Here is a 16,398-nt window from a genome sequence, read left to right as displayed (position 1 = left end):
GATTTTATATTAGATTAACAATCAAGATTCTGTCTGGGGGCAGCTAGGTGGCACGGTGGATACAGCACCAGTTCTGGAGTCAAGAGGACCTGAGTTCAAATCCAGTTTCAGAAGTTTAATAATGAATCCAAGGCCAATGCTCTAAATTCTGGGCCACCTAGCTGCCCCTATTTACTTTACTTTACTCCTATGAAACACAAACTCTCTTGTTTGGCATTAGAATCCCTTTCACTAGTTGGTTCCAATCAACCTTTACTGATTTCATACTCTTTCCCCTCCTGCGCTCCTTGACCTAACTACAAACTGGGTTACATGTTCCTTGAGTACAATATTCTAAGCATCATGCCTTGGCACAGGTTGTCTCCTTTCTGAGCCTGGAAAGCTCGCCTTTCTCACCTATTTCTGTGACTCCTAGAATACAAGAATTTAGGATCAGTTAAAGGAGCAGTGGATAGAATACTGGGTTTGGGGTCAGGAAAGACTCATCTTTCTGAATTCAAATCCAGCTTCAGATATTTACTAGCTAGTGTAACCATAGGCAAGTCATTTGATTCTGTTTGCCTCAGTTTCCTCATCTGTAAATGAGCTGGAGAAGGAAAAGGTAAAATCACTCCAGTATCTTTGTCAAGAAAACTCCAAATAGAGTCACAGTCATACACTACTGAACAAGATATAAACACTTTTCTGAACCTCCTCTTCACTTTGAGTGCCTTCTTCCCCTCTCAGAAACTACTGTATTTACTTTGTCTTTATTTGCGTGTGTACTTTTCATTTCCTTACAAAAGAACAAAAACTCTTTAAGGTCAAGAACAACATCATTTTCACATTGTATCCCTAGCAGCTAACATAGTGCAAGGCTGCATTTGAATTTGGGTAGGCACTTTACATAATAGGCACTTTACGAATACTTGCTGAATTGGATTTAACTAGTATCCATTGAGTTATATATTATATGACAAAAAGGCACAGTGAATTTGGGGTCTTTAAATGAATTTGTGTTATACTAGTCATGAAAGAATTTTCATACAGTCTAAAAACAGTAATTTGTATATATGTGGCATATTTATTCAGACTAAAGAAGATATATTCATTTATTGCAGAAGATGAGATAACCCCTCACATTGGAGTCCCCAAAAGAGCTTCCTACCCAAGTTCTAGCTAATCTGTGGTTTCTTCTCTACTCCAAAACACAACTCTACAACAAAACACTCCAAAACACAAGCCTCATTTAATGCCTTCCCCTAATAATATGTATATTTTCTCTGGTTATCCAGGATATCATTCAAAGCATAGATAATAAGAAAAGTAGCAATAAAACACTATTTATACAATTACAAATCAATTAATCAATAAACATTAAATTAATATGCCAGTTGAAACTCTGACTTTTAGAGTAAATTTATGAAACCATTTGGAGATGTTCTGAGAGTGAATAATATTATTTTAAACTCATCTCAGTGGTTTCCCATCTGTACCTTAAGGTCCTAATATCTAAACCTTGGGGGTTAATAGGAGGAGTATCCTCTGAAATTATTATCACTTTAGCGGGGTAAGAGATAGAGTGCAGTTAGGTGATGCAGTGGATAGATCATTGTCCTTGGAAGGAGAATATGAGTTCAAATCCAATCTCAGACTCTTGATGCTTTCTAGTTGTGTGACCCTGGGCATGTCACTTAGCACCAGCCTTGCAAAAACAAACAAAAACCTCTCCAGTCACTGTGCTAGAAATAAATACAAAAATTATTGCTTCTTGGGGCAGACTTTGGCTAACACCTTAAATTATTTTTTCCATATATTTATCTCTTCATTGTCTTAGATTAAGATTCTTATTTTTAAAAAAGTCTTTGACATTAGCTTCTGGGATAAGAGTTCACTATTTGGCAAAAATTGTTGGGAAAACTGGAAAATAGTATGGCAAAAATTAGGCATAGACCTACATCTCACATCCTATATCAAAATAAAGTCAAAATGTATACAGGATTTAGACATAAAGTGTAGCACAATCAATCAATTAACAAATCAAGAAATACTCTGTCAGATCTATGGAAAGAGGAGAAATTTATGACCAAGCAAGAAAAAAAGTACATTATACATTGCAAAGTGGATGATTTTGATTAAATTAAATTTTAAAAGTTTTGCACTAATAAAACCAATGCTGCCAAAAAATAGAAGGAAAACAGAAAGCTGGAAAACAATTTTCACAGAGAAAAAAAAACCCTTCAGAATCTGAATGAAGACTACATTCACTTTTTATAATTTCTCTTATGTATTTCTTTTCTATATCATAGTTTTTCTTTCTTTTCCCTTAATCCTAATTCATCACACCAAAAATGACTAATCTGTAAACATGTTAAATGCAAATATGTATGCACAATATTAATCTGACTGTTTGCCACTGAGGGGAGGGGAGTGAGAAGGGAGGGTGAAAGGAAATTATGTAACTTAAAATATGCATATGCAAGTAGATGAATGTTGAAAAACTTTTATAACATGTAATTGGAAAAATAAAATAAATTATCAATTTAAAAATTATGTAAAAAAGATTTCCATCTATATGCAGTATCAACTTACAAGTATCTTATTTAGAGTGTTTTAAGAAGTTAATGAGCATTGTTTAGTTCAGGAGTCATGACTAACTTCTCTTTCTACCATAATTTTAACATAGTGGCAAATCACATAATCTTTGGGCCTCATTTCCCCATCTTTAAAATAAGAATAATTTTGGCTTTCTGCCTCACAGGAAAATTGTAAGGAGCTTGCACATGGAATGGATTTAAGAGAAGCAAAACCCTAAATGATTTAGGTTCTTGGTGATAGACAATATTAGTAGTTGTACAGACAACCAGGTGGCACAGAGAGCTAATCCTGAGTCAGAAAGAGTCAGGAAGACTTAACTACTTGAGTTAGACACTTATTAACTATGTGACCCTGGGCAAGTAACTTAATCCTGTTTACCCCAGTTTCCTCAGATGGAAAATGAGCTAAAGAAGGAAAAGACCAACCACTCCAGTATCTCTGCCAAGAAAACCCCAAATGGAAATTCAAAAACTTAGATGTCACTGAAAAATACTGAACAACAGCAACAACAACCTGTTCCAGGTACTAAAAACGCCTTCAGTAATGAAGTTTGATATGTATGAGAGGTACATGCAAAGGCAATATAGGAGAATTAACTCATGTCTCTATATAATCACCACAATCTCCTGACAATCTTATCATATTGCTCTACTGTTCCCCTGTCATGGTGATTGTTAATGACCTCTAGTCAGGCATTCTTAACTTGTTGCTCTTCTGCTGCTCCAGTGGTCTTATGATGGATACTGGATACGTAGTATTTGCTGGGTTTTGCTCTTTGTTATCAGTTTCTGGACTTCAGATCTGTGGGATCAAGGACCAGTTATCTCAACTGCATTATGTTATTTTATAGTGACTCTGATAAAAGCAGGATGATAATTTTTTTGATGAGGGAATGGGGTTAGGTGACGTACCCAAGGTCACATAACTAGTAAGAATCAAGTGTCTGAGGTCAGATTTGAATTCAAATCCTCCTGATTCCAGGGCTGGTGCTTTATCCACTGCATCACCTAGGTGTCCTTATAAGGAGTTAAAATAGACTTAAAAGAGATTTTTATAAGAATGTACTTCTTTATCCATATCAGTGGCACTTCATTAAATATGAGAAAGGTGTTTTATTTTGTGTGTGTGTGTGTGTGTGTGTGTGTGTGTGTGTGTGTGTGTGTGTGTATTGGAAAGTACTGTATGGGAAAAAAGGAATGGGAGCAAGGTATGAATTTTTCTGCTCACAGGGATCTCTATGTTTTTAGAGGATACTCAAAGATGTTTCCTGCCAAACTTTTTCCCCATTTTTCTTCCTTCCAACTAACCTTGATAGATTCTGTCAATCACAGATACTAAAACCTCTCTTCTCCATCTCCAGACCCAGTTCTCTTCCCATTTCTTTCTTCTTCATAGGGTGATTGGCCTTTATGATTCACTGGATAATCTTCACTGCAGATCTGTGCTTTCCCAATCTTGTCCAGGGTAAAATTTTGGGGGCTCAAACCTAAGAAAACCACTCAACAAAATAGAGATGTGATCAGAACATTCAGGGTATTGGAAAACTCTGGGACAACCAGAAGCTTCATTACAACTACAGGCACAGAGAACATAAGGGGGGAGAATCTTAGAGAATAAAACCTGGGCTTGGGGGAACACTTGAGTTTCATTGTCACCTTGGGTAAATGCTGAAATAACTAAGCAAATGGAATGTTCTGGTTAATTTGACAATATTTTATGGACTCAGCCTTGGATATAGAAAGAATAAATCACCTGTGAATCACAAGAGTCCAATTAAATTCTATTTTTTCCATATTAGAAAAAAAGAGGGTGAGCAAATTTGGTTTGAGTCTAGAATTTGGAAGAGAAAAAGGAGGAAACTTAGATAAAGGGAGGAAATGGGGGAAGGAAAAGAGGGAAGAATTAAATGAATTGCACTTGAGAAAACAACTTAAAGCCAAAGAAAGGAATTTAATGTTTATTTTTGGCATAATATAGGTCTCCTCTGAGATATTTTTCTTCATTTCAATAAATTGTTTCATTATACAATGTAATTATTATAAATCATAAATGCAAAAAAGTCACCTAATGTTGTATGAAAAGTAAAGGAAATGATAAAACATAGCCTTGTTATCAAGATTTTATTATTAAAGTAGCATTGAAAAAATCATCTTAACAATTGCATATTCCAGTAATTACTACAATCACTTCCCAGTACTGTGAGAAACGTTATTGTATGTCACAGTTGGTTCTTTTTGTCAAATAAATCAAATATTGTTTTAAAAAATTGTAAAACAAGGGCCCTTAAGATTAATTCATGTATAATACAAATGTTCTTTATGGAGGTTGGGAAAATTTTGTGTTTTCCTTTCTGGTTCTCCACATTTTTAAAAAATAAGGAAGACTGTTAATTTTATGTGCCAATAATAAAATGTTATACAAAAAAGGAGAAATTTGTTGGATTACTCCCCATATTTCTCTATGAAGAAATCCTGATTTTTCTTTCTCTCTCTCTCTCTCTCTCTCCCCCTCTCTCTCTCTCTCCCCATATGAGAAAGATATACATAGATAGAGATAGAGATATTATATAAGCATGCATGTAAACATACATATATACATACATATGTATGGAATAGAGGATAGGAGATAGACTTGCATAAAGGCATGGAGAAAGAAGATAGATTTTGTGTGTGTGAGGAATAGCAAGATTGGATTGCTTGAATCACAGAGTATATAGAGAGGAATGAAATATGAAAGGGGGTATAGTAGAAAGAGAACTAATTCCAGAATCAGGAAGACATATATATATATATATATATATATATATATATACATATATATATATATATTATAAACATTTACAAGCTGTGTTGAACATTGGCTCAGAATTCTGCCTCAGTCTCTTTTATTCTATGTTGAATAATTTAATCTCCCACAATACTAGCACTCTAAAATGGCACTGTGATGGGTGAACCTTATCAATGCCTTCTGGCAATCTAGTCATCTTGTTCTTTTGGTCCCTAGCATGGTGATTGTTAGTTATCCTTAGGGAGACAGTCTTAGCTTGTTGCTCTTCTGTTGGTCTCCAATAGTCTTATGATAGATACTCTGCAGGTAATTATTTGCTAGGTGTTCTTAGTTAACCAGTTTTTGGTCTTCATCTCTTTGGAACCATGTGCCGATTATTTCAACTATATTCTATTAGTTTATATCTTATTCTCCTTCACTTTTTCTTGGGTTTTCCCGCATAACAATGTAAATGAAAAACAAGTAATAATTTGACTTTTTTATGCTTCTCTATTATACGATCAACAGCCCAATAGGATATTTGGAAATAACATGTATGCATGGATACATGGATACTGGATCTGGGTTTCTATTGAACTAGTTCAGATGAGGAAATTCCCCTTTAAACAAGGGGTGAAAGCCTATTAATATTTAAGAGACAATTTAAATAGACTTTAAATCACAGCATATAATTCTTCACAAGAAATTGAGGTATAGATAGCAAAGCCAAATATTGCCAGCAAATCATTTAATCAACACATACTTATTAAATGACTCCTATGTGATAGGCATTAATCTAGCTTCTGGGAATATGAGACAAAATTTGAATATTCCCTGTTCTCAACAGCTTATATTCTATGAAAGATACTATATATATCAGTAAATATATGTAGATATACATATACATGTATGTGCATGTGTATGTTCATTAGAAGGCAATTTGGGGTGGGGGAGAGAGAGCACTAACAGAGGATCAGAAATGTCAGTAGGGTGCTCCTGAAGAAATTAAAGAATCTAAAGTGAGGCAGATGAGAGAGTGAATTCCACTCCTGGTAAAAACCAGGGCAAAAGCATGGAGGAAGAAGCAATACCATGTATGAGGGACAGTAAGAAGGCTATTATGGCTGAATTATATAAATTATGAAAGGGACTAATGCCTGTCACATAGGAGTTTAATGTATGATAAGTCTGGAAAGACTTGTAAATAGGATTAAATTGTAGAGTTCGAAATATCAAACAGGAATTTATATTTTATCCAGTTCCCAATCCTTCTTAATCCTAGTATATTTCTTATGTTAATTTGTTGTTATACAGTTATTTTTTTCAGTTGTGTCTAACTCTTTATGACCTCATGTGGGGAGGCAAAGATCTTGGACTGGTTTGCCATTTCCTTCTTCAATTCATTTTGTAGATGAGGAAACTGAGACAAACAGGGCTAATGCCCAGGGTCACTCAGCTAGTAAATGACAATCTGAATTTGAACTCAGGAAAGAAGTCTTCCTCACACTAGATTCAGTGCTCTATCCCCTGGGCTACCTAACTACTCTGTTACTAATTTCCTATTTATCCTGTACATAATTTATTTCATGTCTCCCTCATTAGTCTGTGGGCTCTTTGAGGTCAATGTCCTTACCTCCTTTTGTATCTCCAGTGCTTAGCATAAGACCTGGATCATTCTAGACATTTAATAAATGCAGAGTGACTGACTTTCAGTTGTACAACTACAATTCTGTTCTTTTCTGTTCTGTCTTATTCTATTCCATTATCACCATGACTGATGGTTGGGAGCCAGGGTCTCTAAGCTGTTTGACACAGTCGTGGCAAGAAGACTCAGGGCAGTCACACTGCCTGATGGAACAACATTTCCTTCTTCAATATATATAAGGATTCCATGTATACCCATATTTATAGGTCTATTATTGATTGCAAAACTTACTCATCCTAATAGTGGAATGACTATAAAGGAAGGATTTCAGAGAAATTCCTTGAATAAAACAGATTGTGAACTCTGTCCAAATTTAACAGGACTGTCTCTCCCTGAGACATACAAAAGGCTTCAGCATTATGAAATCTTTGGAAGATACAGCACTGGGAGTTCCAGGGAGATGTCAGAATATATACAGGGAAACCAGATACAAGATGGGTCAGATAGATTTCAGGTAAATTAATAGTTTTGCCCCCCTTATCATACATAGGAATATATGATAAAGATGGTGAGAGGGGCGGCTAGGTGGCGTAGTGGATAAAGCACTGTCCTTGGAGTCAGGAGTACCTGGGTTCAAATCCGGTCTCAGACACTTAATAATTAACTAGCTGTGTGGCCATGGGCAAGCCACTTAACCCCATTTGCCTTGCAAAAATCTAAATAAATAAATAAATAAATAAATAAAATAAAGATGGTGAGAGAATAGTTAGTATAGGTAACCAATATGTGAACTCTAACAGCCTTTGTTTATTGGGAAAGAATAAAAAGTCATAGAAACCGTAGCGTCTACCAACAAGGGCTGAAAGGAAAATTAGTTATTGAAGGAGTCAGTGGACAGGTGGACAAACATAACTACCCTCACTATAGGTTGTCAAGGGAGCATATCGAAAAGCATTACATATGCGGTACAAAAACATAGAAGCATTCCATTAAAAAAATTATATCAAAGATTATTAATTATAAGGAAAGTTCTGTTTAATCAATAACTTTACTATGCAGCAACAAACTAGGCAACAGGCAGGTTGAGGTCATCACAGTCTGAGCAGGGACAAGAAAATTAATTACATGAATGATAATCACACTTGTAACCACTACATGATCAAACTTGTAACCATATGAACTATGTGATTAATGATGAAAATTGTATACTTTTGTAACCAAGGAAATGATTTTAGTTTGCTTGTTTCATATGATTCTAAGACTATAAAAATAAATCTAAGCAGCTGACAGTCAGTCAACCTGCTCCTGCCTATACCCACTTGTTGACTCAACTCATTTTGCCGACTCTATCCCTCCTGTCAGGTCCCAAGGACCCCGCGGAGGCTGGACCCCCGCAACTGATTTATGGTCCAATAGGTCAGGAATCAGTCACAAATCCAGAGCTCCTGCTTGGGGGTAGGGGGTCTCAACCTTTTCCATCTTTAATCTAAGTTGTAACTTCCAGGATTGATCCTCAGTTTATAGTAAAGATAACAGAAATCTGTTTTAGTTCATTAATACAAAAATTCTATGAGCAAATCAGGGCATGACCAAGTTTTCTCAGGCCACAGAGAAAACCATCTTGCAGTGTGACCCTGGGCTTTATAAAATGTACTGGGATATCCTTGATATAGCCATAACCCGGAAAGCTTTTTTATGGCACCTGCAGATAGACTGTGGTATGTTTTTTGTTCCTTTCATTGGCAGCAATATGTTTATTTTGCAAACTGGACTCCTTCTCAGAGATGAAGGTAAAAAAGAGCTGATTTTAACCCTGAAAAAAGATGGTGAAAATAGAAATGAGAAGAAAGATGGGAGACAATAACTTATACCATCTCAGATTTCATGATAGATAAGGAGGGGAACACTGAACATCTGATGTGTACCCTATATAGAGAAAAAAATTTAGGTAATGCTCATGGCCCTTGACTCTAAAAAAGGAAATCTGCTCAAAGGAATTGGAAGACTTACAGCATTGACATTCTGACCACTCAGTCAAAATGATTGATGAAGAAGAGAATGAACCATCTAAAGAGACTTATATGTCTCTAAGAAGGACCCATGGAGAATATTGAAAACTATTTTTATATCTAATTGGAAAAAATAAAGTAAAAATTTATATATATTGGTTCTTGGCTTATAAGATTTCATTATGTTGGGGCAATTTTGTTTCATTTTTAATGTGTTCAGTTTTTAATCATGAATAAATGTAGGACTTTATCAACTAAAAATAATAATAACTCAGGGCAGTTAGGTGGCACAGTGGATAGAGCACAGGCCCTGGAGTCAGGAGGATCTAAGTTCAAATCTGACCTCAGACACTTAATAATGAATTAGCTGTGTGACCCTAGGCAAATCACTTAATCCTATTGCCTTGCAAAAACAAAAACAAAAAAAAATTAAATAAGAACTCATGGAAAAACTCTTATTTGAAGAGGAGATATATAGATACATACATACATACATATGAAAAGTAAGGGCAGGTAATTGGGAATAAGTGAGTCAATTCACAAACTTTTTTTTAAGTGACTCAATGTGCCAGGCATTGTGTTAGGTCAAGAAGATAAAAATGAAACAGTCCCTGCCTTCAAGGAGCTTATATTTCTTGGAATAAACAATGTATACATATATATATATATATGCAAATTAGATAAAATCAAAGCAATTTATATTTTTGAGAGGAGATATAATCTCTGGGCATAAGGAAAGTTTCATGTGGTGAACTGAATTTTTAAGGAAACTAGAACATTTAAAATGTAAAGTTAAGGAGATAATGTGCTCCAAGCATGGGAGATGTATTCTACAAAGACTCAGAAATAAACTATTGAACCTCTTGGTCAAAGATAGCTAGCAAAAGGCTAAACTGGTTGGACTGTAAAAATGGGATGGGGAAATAAGTTATGATAGAGGAATAAATACCCACAGTGGCACATTTCATTATGAATAGTTAGGAACATAAAGTTCAACATGAATTGAGGTTTGCAAGAATTATCCAGGTCCCATGTAGCAATAATCAATAAATCAGTAACCCATCAATAAATACATCAGACTTTTATTACCTATATGACCTTAGGCAAAAAAAAATACAACACTTTCCCTCTACCTCAGAAATTAATGATCAACAGAAGTTAAATATGCTTCCTTAATGGGTTTTTGTATCAGTGGAAGTTTTCTAGCCAAAACCTGATCAGGAAGACTATGAAGGGAGTTGAGATTTGAAGTGGTGATGATGTCCCTTCAAGCTCTAAGGTTCTGACTCATTGAAATCACACCCTGTTTTCAGTCAGTTATAAAAAATTGTGTTTAATCTTTTACAATTATTTTTGTTTCCTCCTCACCTTTTCATTGATATATCTAACTTTGAAAAGAACCATCACCAGATTTCCTAGAAACAGAAGTCAAATAAGTACCTTTCTAAAGAACAAGGGGAGAAAAAAAGTAGCAGTGAGTCTGTTGCTTTTACTCTCAGAAGAAAAAGCAACAGCCATGAGTTTTAACTCTTCACCTAATGAATCAAGGAAATTTTGTATTTCATCTGAAATGCTAGTTTCTGCCTTGTCAGAGTCCCGATTTTCAAAGTTTGTGAATTCTCAAATTATTCACTTTTATTTTGGAAATTCCAAACTTCAAACTGGAAAAATGAAGTTTTCAGAAAAACAATCTAGAGTGAATCCATAGATCTTGTCTCTTTAAATTATATTTCCTCATTCTGTCACTTTCATATCTGCCCCCTTTATTTCCCCCCCCCCCTTCTCTTTCCTTTCTATATTTGTTCCTTGTATTTCAGTTTTCTGCTCTCCCTTTCTTCTGGCCTAATCTTCTAGCCTCTTACCTAATTCTTTATTTCCCCCTTCTCTTCATTCCTCCTTTTCCTCATTCCTTACTGACTCTTATTCATGCACCTCCCTCAGAATTTCCTCTTCTCTGAAAGATTATTCAAGTTTGGTAGGTTAGTGAAACAGGGTAGGAAGGGAACTTTTCAGTTTTCATGTTCTTTTCTAAGAGTCAGTGTCAGATAGCAGCAGTATTCTTGCTTATTACTCAAGGTCCTGTCTCCTTCCCCTTTCACAAATGAAATTTTAATAAAAAGTCAAGATCTATTTTTAAAAACTTATCCAAGTGCTTAGGGAAATAGGAAAACATTTTTCAAGAGAGTATCACTACTGCTCTTTGAGAGAGGTCACTGAATTCCATTCATTTCAATTTAAATCCATAAGTAGTTATCCTGGGTCAAAAATGGTGTGCAGGAGCCAGCTCCAACTGATTGATAAATTTTCTGTGTGGGCATTTGATTCTGGGAATAACCAAATGCTCCCAAGAAAATGAGCATTTCATTTAATGTTTTGATTGTTGCTTAGACTTAACAAGGTGATGGAGAAAATGTTAATAATGCAGATTAAACTTAGAACTGTATCCTGGATTTCAGTCAGTTACATAGTTGTTAAATATTTATTAATATACTCCTGGGTCTATATACAAAGCACTGTGCTAGATTCAAGGTTACAAAGACAAAAATGAAAACAGCCCCTGTCTTGAGTTTTCCTTCTATTAAGGGATAGGACACATAAATAAGTAAATATAGTATAACATGAAGATGGAGAGAAGCACCAAAAACTAAAGGTTCTGGAAGGGTTTCCAAAAGGAGAGGTAATACATAAATTAAGCTCCTACACTTGAGGTCTGCAATCTTTTTCATGGTTTGATAAATATATTTCAATATAATTGACTTCCTTTGTAATCCTCTACATTTCACTTTAAATATTTAGAAGATTTATTCTAATAAGGGATACAAATCAACATCTTCAATAGATATTGGGGCAGTTATATGGCACAGTGAATGAAGTCCTGGATTTTGGAATCAGGAAGACCTCAATCTAAATCAGACATTGGTTACATAACCCTAGGCAAGTCATTTCCTTGTGTTTGTTTCAATTTCCTTATCTTTAAAATGGGATTAAAATTTAGCACCTATTTTCCATTCTTCTGGGTGAGGAGAAAATTGATATATAATATATAGTAGGTACTTAACAAATACTTATCAATAACTTATAAGGGAACCCATGACACACAAAAAAGGTTAAGAATTCCTGCTTTAAAGGACTGCAAAAATTTTAAGAGAAATGTGTTTAAGAAGGAGCATCTCCAGACAAAGAAGATAGCAAAAGGCCCAAAGAAAGAAGGTAGAATTCTGATTTATTAGCTCTGGTAATAGCCAATAAGTCCCTGAATTTGGCTGGGATAGCATATGAATTGTGGTACACAAGTTAAGGAGAAAAAAATCATTCTGTCAAAGTGAAGCTCTGTCAGGACAGAAGTGCCAGAAGGAAAATTAGACAGGTAGCAAAGGAATCAAGAATGAATGAAATAGAGGTGGCTAGGTGGCTCAGTGATAGAGCACTGGCCCTGGAGTCAGGAGTACCTGAGTTCAAATCTGGCCTCAGACACTTAATAATTACCTAGCTGTGTGGCCTTGGGCAAGCCACTTAACCCCATTGCCTTGCAAAAACCTAAAAAAAAAAGAAGAATGAATGAAATAATCTCTGAAACAATGCAATATAGAGTTTATTTGGGGCAGAAATGATGTTAAGTCATGATTGAAAAAATAATTTAACCTATTACTTATGTAAGAACAACATAGTATAAACACAAAGAAGTTCATTTTCTCATTTTACTTTTATTATTTTAATTTATTGTCATAATTGATCTGAATAAAAACAACCTTAGACTGCAATTTTAAATGTCTTTGTATAAAATTTCCTGAGATGATCCAAGAATCACATATATCTTATTCACTCTACTCATTACACCAAGAAAACTCATCATTTTCTTCATCATTTAAAAGGATGTCAAATATTTATTAAAAAAATAAATAAATCATATTTCTGATTCTAGGACAGATTCAGTATCACTGCTACCTCATCCACTAAACATGAAATAAATATGTAGAGACTACCAACAAGGTAAAAGATCTGGATTTATAAAAAAGGTAAGTCATTTTTCACATTGTATAGGGATATTCAACACAGAGTTCCTTTTAAATACTGAATTATTTTTAGTGTATTCATAAATTAGTTCACACACAACTATTCAGAAACTTATTACCACATCTATTTTTTTCCTGATCCATCTCATCTGGTTTCCCACTAGTGAGGACAGGCCATAAAAACGGATGGCCAGGTCTTTAAGAACTTCTTCAGGAGGCATGACAATACTGGAAGGAAACTCCAATTTCAAGAAGTTCAAACCCTATCTGAACACAAATCCTCTTTACAAATGGAATCATTCAACTTTTTTTTTTTTGGCAAGGCAATTCGGATAAGTGGCTTGCCCAAGGATACACGGCTTATTAAGTGTCTGAGATCGGATTTGAACTCAGGTACTCCTGACTCCAGCTGGTGCTCTATCCACTGCCCCACCTAGCGGCCCCACATTCAGCTTTTTCTTGAACACCTCTGATTTTCATTGTTAAGCATTTTCCCAGTGATCATGTTTTAAGGTAGTCTAGGTAACTTCTACCCAGGGCTCCCTGTTCTATCCTATGGGGTCGCTAAGAACATGTTTAATTCCTCTACCAGGTAACCTTTCAAATGCTTGTAAACAACCAATAGTCTAGCGCCTCTTGTATCTTCTCTCCAGAATAAACATTGTCAGAGTCTCCAACAATACTCTTAAGATGGAGCTCCACTCTCCCGAATCTCAGAAGTTTTAAGGCACTTGGTGAAAAGGTAAGGCACTCTGTGATCCCTGAGGAAGGAAGCTGCTGGCTTGCCCCGAATGAAAAGGGGGGCTCCTAAGGGTCAGTGTGCTAGTTAGCATCGCTTACCCTAATCCAGTCACAGTTTAGGCGGTTGGGAACGCACAAGTTTCTCTCTTCACCCTCACACATTTTAAAAACTTCAATTGTGCCGCTCTAAAACACTAGTGTGTGTGTGAAAACTGGGCAGCGAGAGTGCCTGATGAGAGTCTTTGTATTGCAAGCAGTCCGTTTGCGGGAGACGGTCCATCTCTGCAGTGTCCTTTGCAAACTACTAGTCAAGCCCAGACCTAGCGGAAGTCTCGTTTTCGAAACCAGGCAGCCAAGTTGCTTATTTTCTTGGGTTGGTCTCCAGCATTCTGCAGAGCCTGGCAGGTCCGACACCAGGGCTCGGCCCAAAAGGAGTAGAAGTGCACCGCATAACGCCGGCGCCACTCAAAGTAGCGCCTGTACTCGTTCTGGTTCCGATCCAGAAAGCGCAGGTAGGCGGCCAGGGCGGCCGCGCTGGGAAAGTCGTCCACGTGAATGAAGGCGTTTCGAGGCACGAAGCGCTCGTAGTTGTCCCGGCTGGGTCCCAGCACCACGGGCACCGCACCCGCCAGCAGCGAGTTCCGCCACAGTTTCTCCGTGATGTAGTCTGGGTGCTGAGAGTTCTCGAAAGCCAGGTAGAACTTGTAGCGGGCCACGGTGGGCAGAAGCCCTGCGTCCGGCACCGGCCGCCGGTCTGGGCCCCTCCGGCCGTACACGTCCACTCTCAGGTGGCGGCTCAGCTCGCGGTAGTACCTGACCCGGGCCTGCCTCTCGTTCCAGTTGCTGACCACCCAGGCCACCAGCCCCTGCTTCTGGCCCAGCGGGGGGATGGTCCCCGAAGGCTGGTCCTGAGGGCTAGTCCTGGGGTAGAGATACCCGTAGGGCACGAAGATGTCCGAGTCGGCCCGGTAGGACAGCGTCCAGTTGAAGAGGCTGCTGTCCAGGCTCTCCAGCCTGGGGGAGTTGGAGGGGGACTCGAAGTTCATCCACACCCAGCGCTGCCCGGGGGGCCGGGCCAGCCGGCCGGCGCTGCGGGTGGTCGCCCGCACTCCAGCCTCGGTGGGCTGCGGCCCGACTCGGGGCTCACTCGCTGGCGGGGGCCAGTCCTTATTCCCCACAAGGTCTCGGTGGTGAAAGAGGACCGCCTGGGCTTCCCAATAGTCTCTCCTGTCGGTGAGCAGGCGGCAACCGCTCAGGTTAAATAGGCGCAGGCAGTCTGGGGCCGGTCTCCGGATTTTGGCCGACCCGTGGAAGGGATCCCACCACATCAGGACGCTGACCGGTCGCGAAGTGGCCGGGGAGGGCAGGTACTTCCAGGACGCGGCGGACGGGTGGCCCAGAAAGTAGTAGATGGCCAACCCGGAGAAGAGCAGGAACCAGGCTGGGACCAGCAGCCAGGTCTTCCCCGGCAGCCCCGAGTTGCCAGTGCGGGTCGCCCCGCGGCTCATACTTGGGCAGAGGGAGCCCGGCCGAGGCTGCTGCAGCCGGGTCCAGAGGCGGAGGGGAAGGGTCCAGAGGCGGAGGGGAAGGGTCCGCAGGCGGAGGGGGAGGGTCCAGAGGCGGAGGGGAAGGGTCCGCAGGCGGAGGGGGTGGGTAGCGGCTTTTATCCTGGGGCAGCTCTGCCCGCTGCCTAACTCTGCGGGGCCACTCTGCCTCCAGTAGTGGACTGGCCTGGGGTGGGAGGGGAGAGTGTTTGGACCACACCCCCGGCTCTCGACCTCTAGCCCGGGAGAGGTGAGCTTCTCCCCCAAAGCCGGCGCCGCCCAGCACCTTTGCAGAGGCACCAAGACATCTCCGCATGCTGCCCATCCCACTTTGGGAGAGCTCTTCCTCTCTCCCTCCGCCTCCGTCTCTCCCAACCCTTTTTTCCCACCTCTCGGACGCGTTCCCTCCCCCGTCCCCTCCCCCAGCCACTTCATGGAGTCGGGCTTCTCTTCCTCCACTCCGAGGTATTCCCAGGCGGACTTAAAGGTCTTAGTTCCTTTCTCCCCCACAGCTCCAGATGCCCTCCTGGTGCTGCCCGGCCCGGCTGCTCTTCCGTCTCGGTCGGTCCTCGATCTCTGGGACTGGGAGAAGATCGCTTCAGGTCTGGTCCTGGGGGGGAGCCTGGAGGCAAACAGGAAATTTGAAACTTTCAGAGGTGAGAAAGTGCCAGCCTAGAGCTGCTGGAGGGAGGGAAGGAGGGACGGTGTCCCGAGAGTTAAGAAATCTTTACACTTCCTTGCCCTTACCTCCCGTTAGAGTCTGGAGATGGTAGGCAAACGTTCCACAAGGGCCACGCACTTCTCAGTGCCCACAGGACCAGCGCCGGCTGGAGGGGGAGGTTCCTTGTCCACGTAGCACTGAGGGACGCTAGAGGAAGTCTGCGGAGTTGCTGCCTGGAACATAGCTGCGAATGGGACTGCTTTCTAACTAGGTCACTTTGCAGAAACCCCACAGACCCAACTAATCAGGAGGAGGCCGGAGCGCAGCGCGTACGAGGACTGCCGAGACAAAAATAAGTACTTTGGGGGAACTGGAGTTTGAAATCTTTTTATTCTACAGCAGATCGCAGTTTTAGGGCTGGAAGGAACTTGAGAGGTCAAGC

At 39.4% G+C, this 16,398-nt stretch overlaps 1 protein-coding gene across 1 annotated transcript; it reads right to left on the bottom strand.

Annotated features, from left to right (window-relative positions):
- Positions 1–12,712: 12,712 nt before the first annotated feature.
- Positions 12,713–15,670, bottom strand: FUT4 (fucosyltransferase 4). Its single transcript, XM_074216481.1, has 2 exons — positions 15,331–15,670; positions 12,713–15,254 (listed from the first exon to the last, which is right to left on the bottom strand). The coding sequence occupies exons 1-2, from the start codon at positions 15,618–15,620 to the stop codon at positions 14,072–14,074; spliced, it is 1,473 nt and encodes a 490-aa protein (XP_074072582.1). The 5' UTR covers positions 15,621–15,670; the 3' UTR covers positions 12,713–14,071.
- Positions 15,671–16,398: the final 728 nt, after the last annotated feature.

The sequence above is a fragment of the Macrotis lagotis genome, chromosome 1 (genome assembly GCF_037893015.1).
Source record: "Macrotis lagotis isolate mMagLag1 chromosome 1, bilby.v1.9.chrom.fasta, whole genome shotgun sequence".
NCBI lineage: Eukaryota > Metazoa > Chordata > Mammalia > Peramelemorphia > Peramelidae > Macrotis > Macrotis lagotis.
This window is presented reverse-complemented; position numbering and strand designations above follow the sequence as displayed.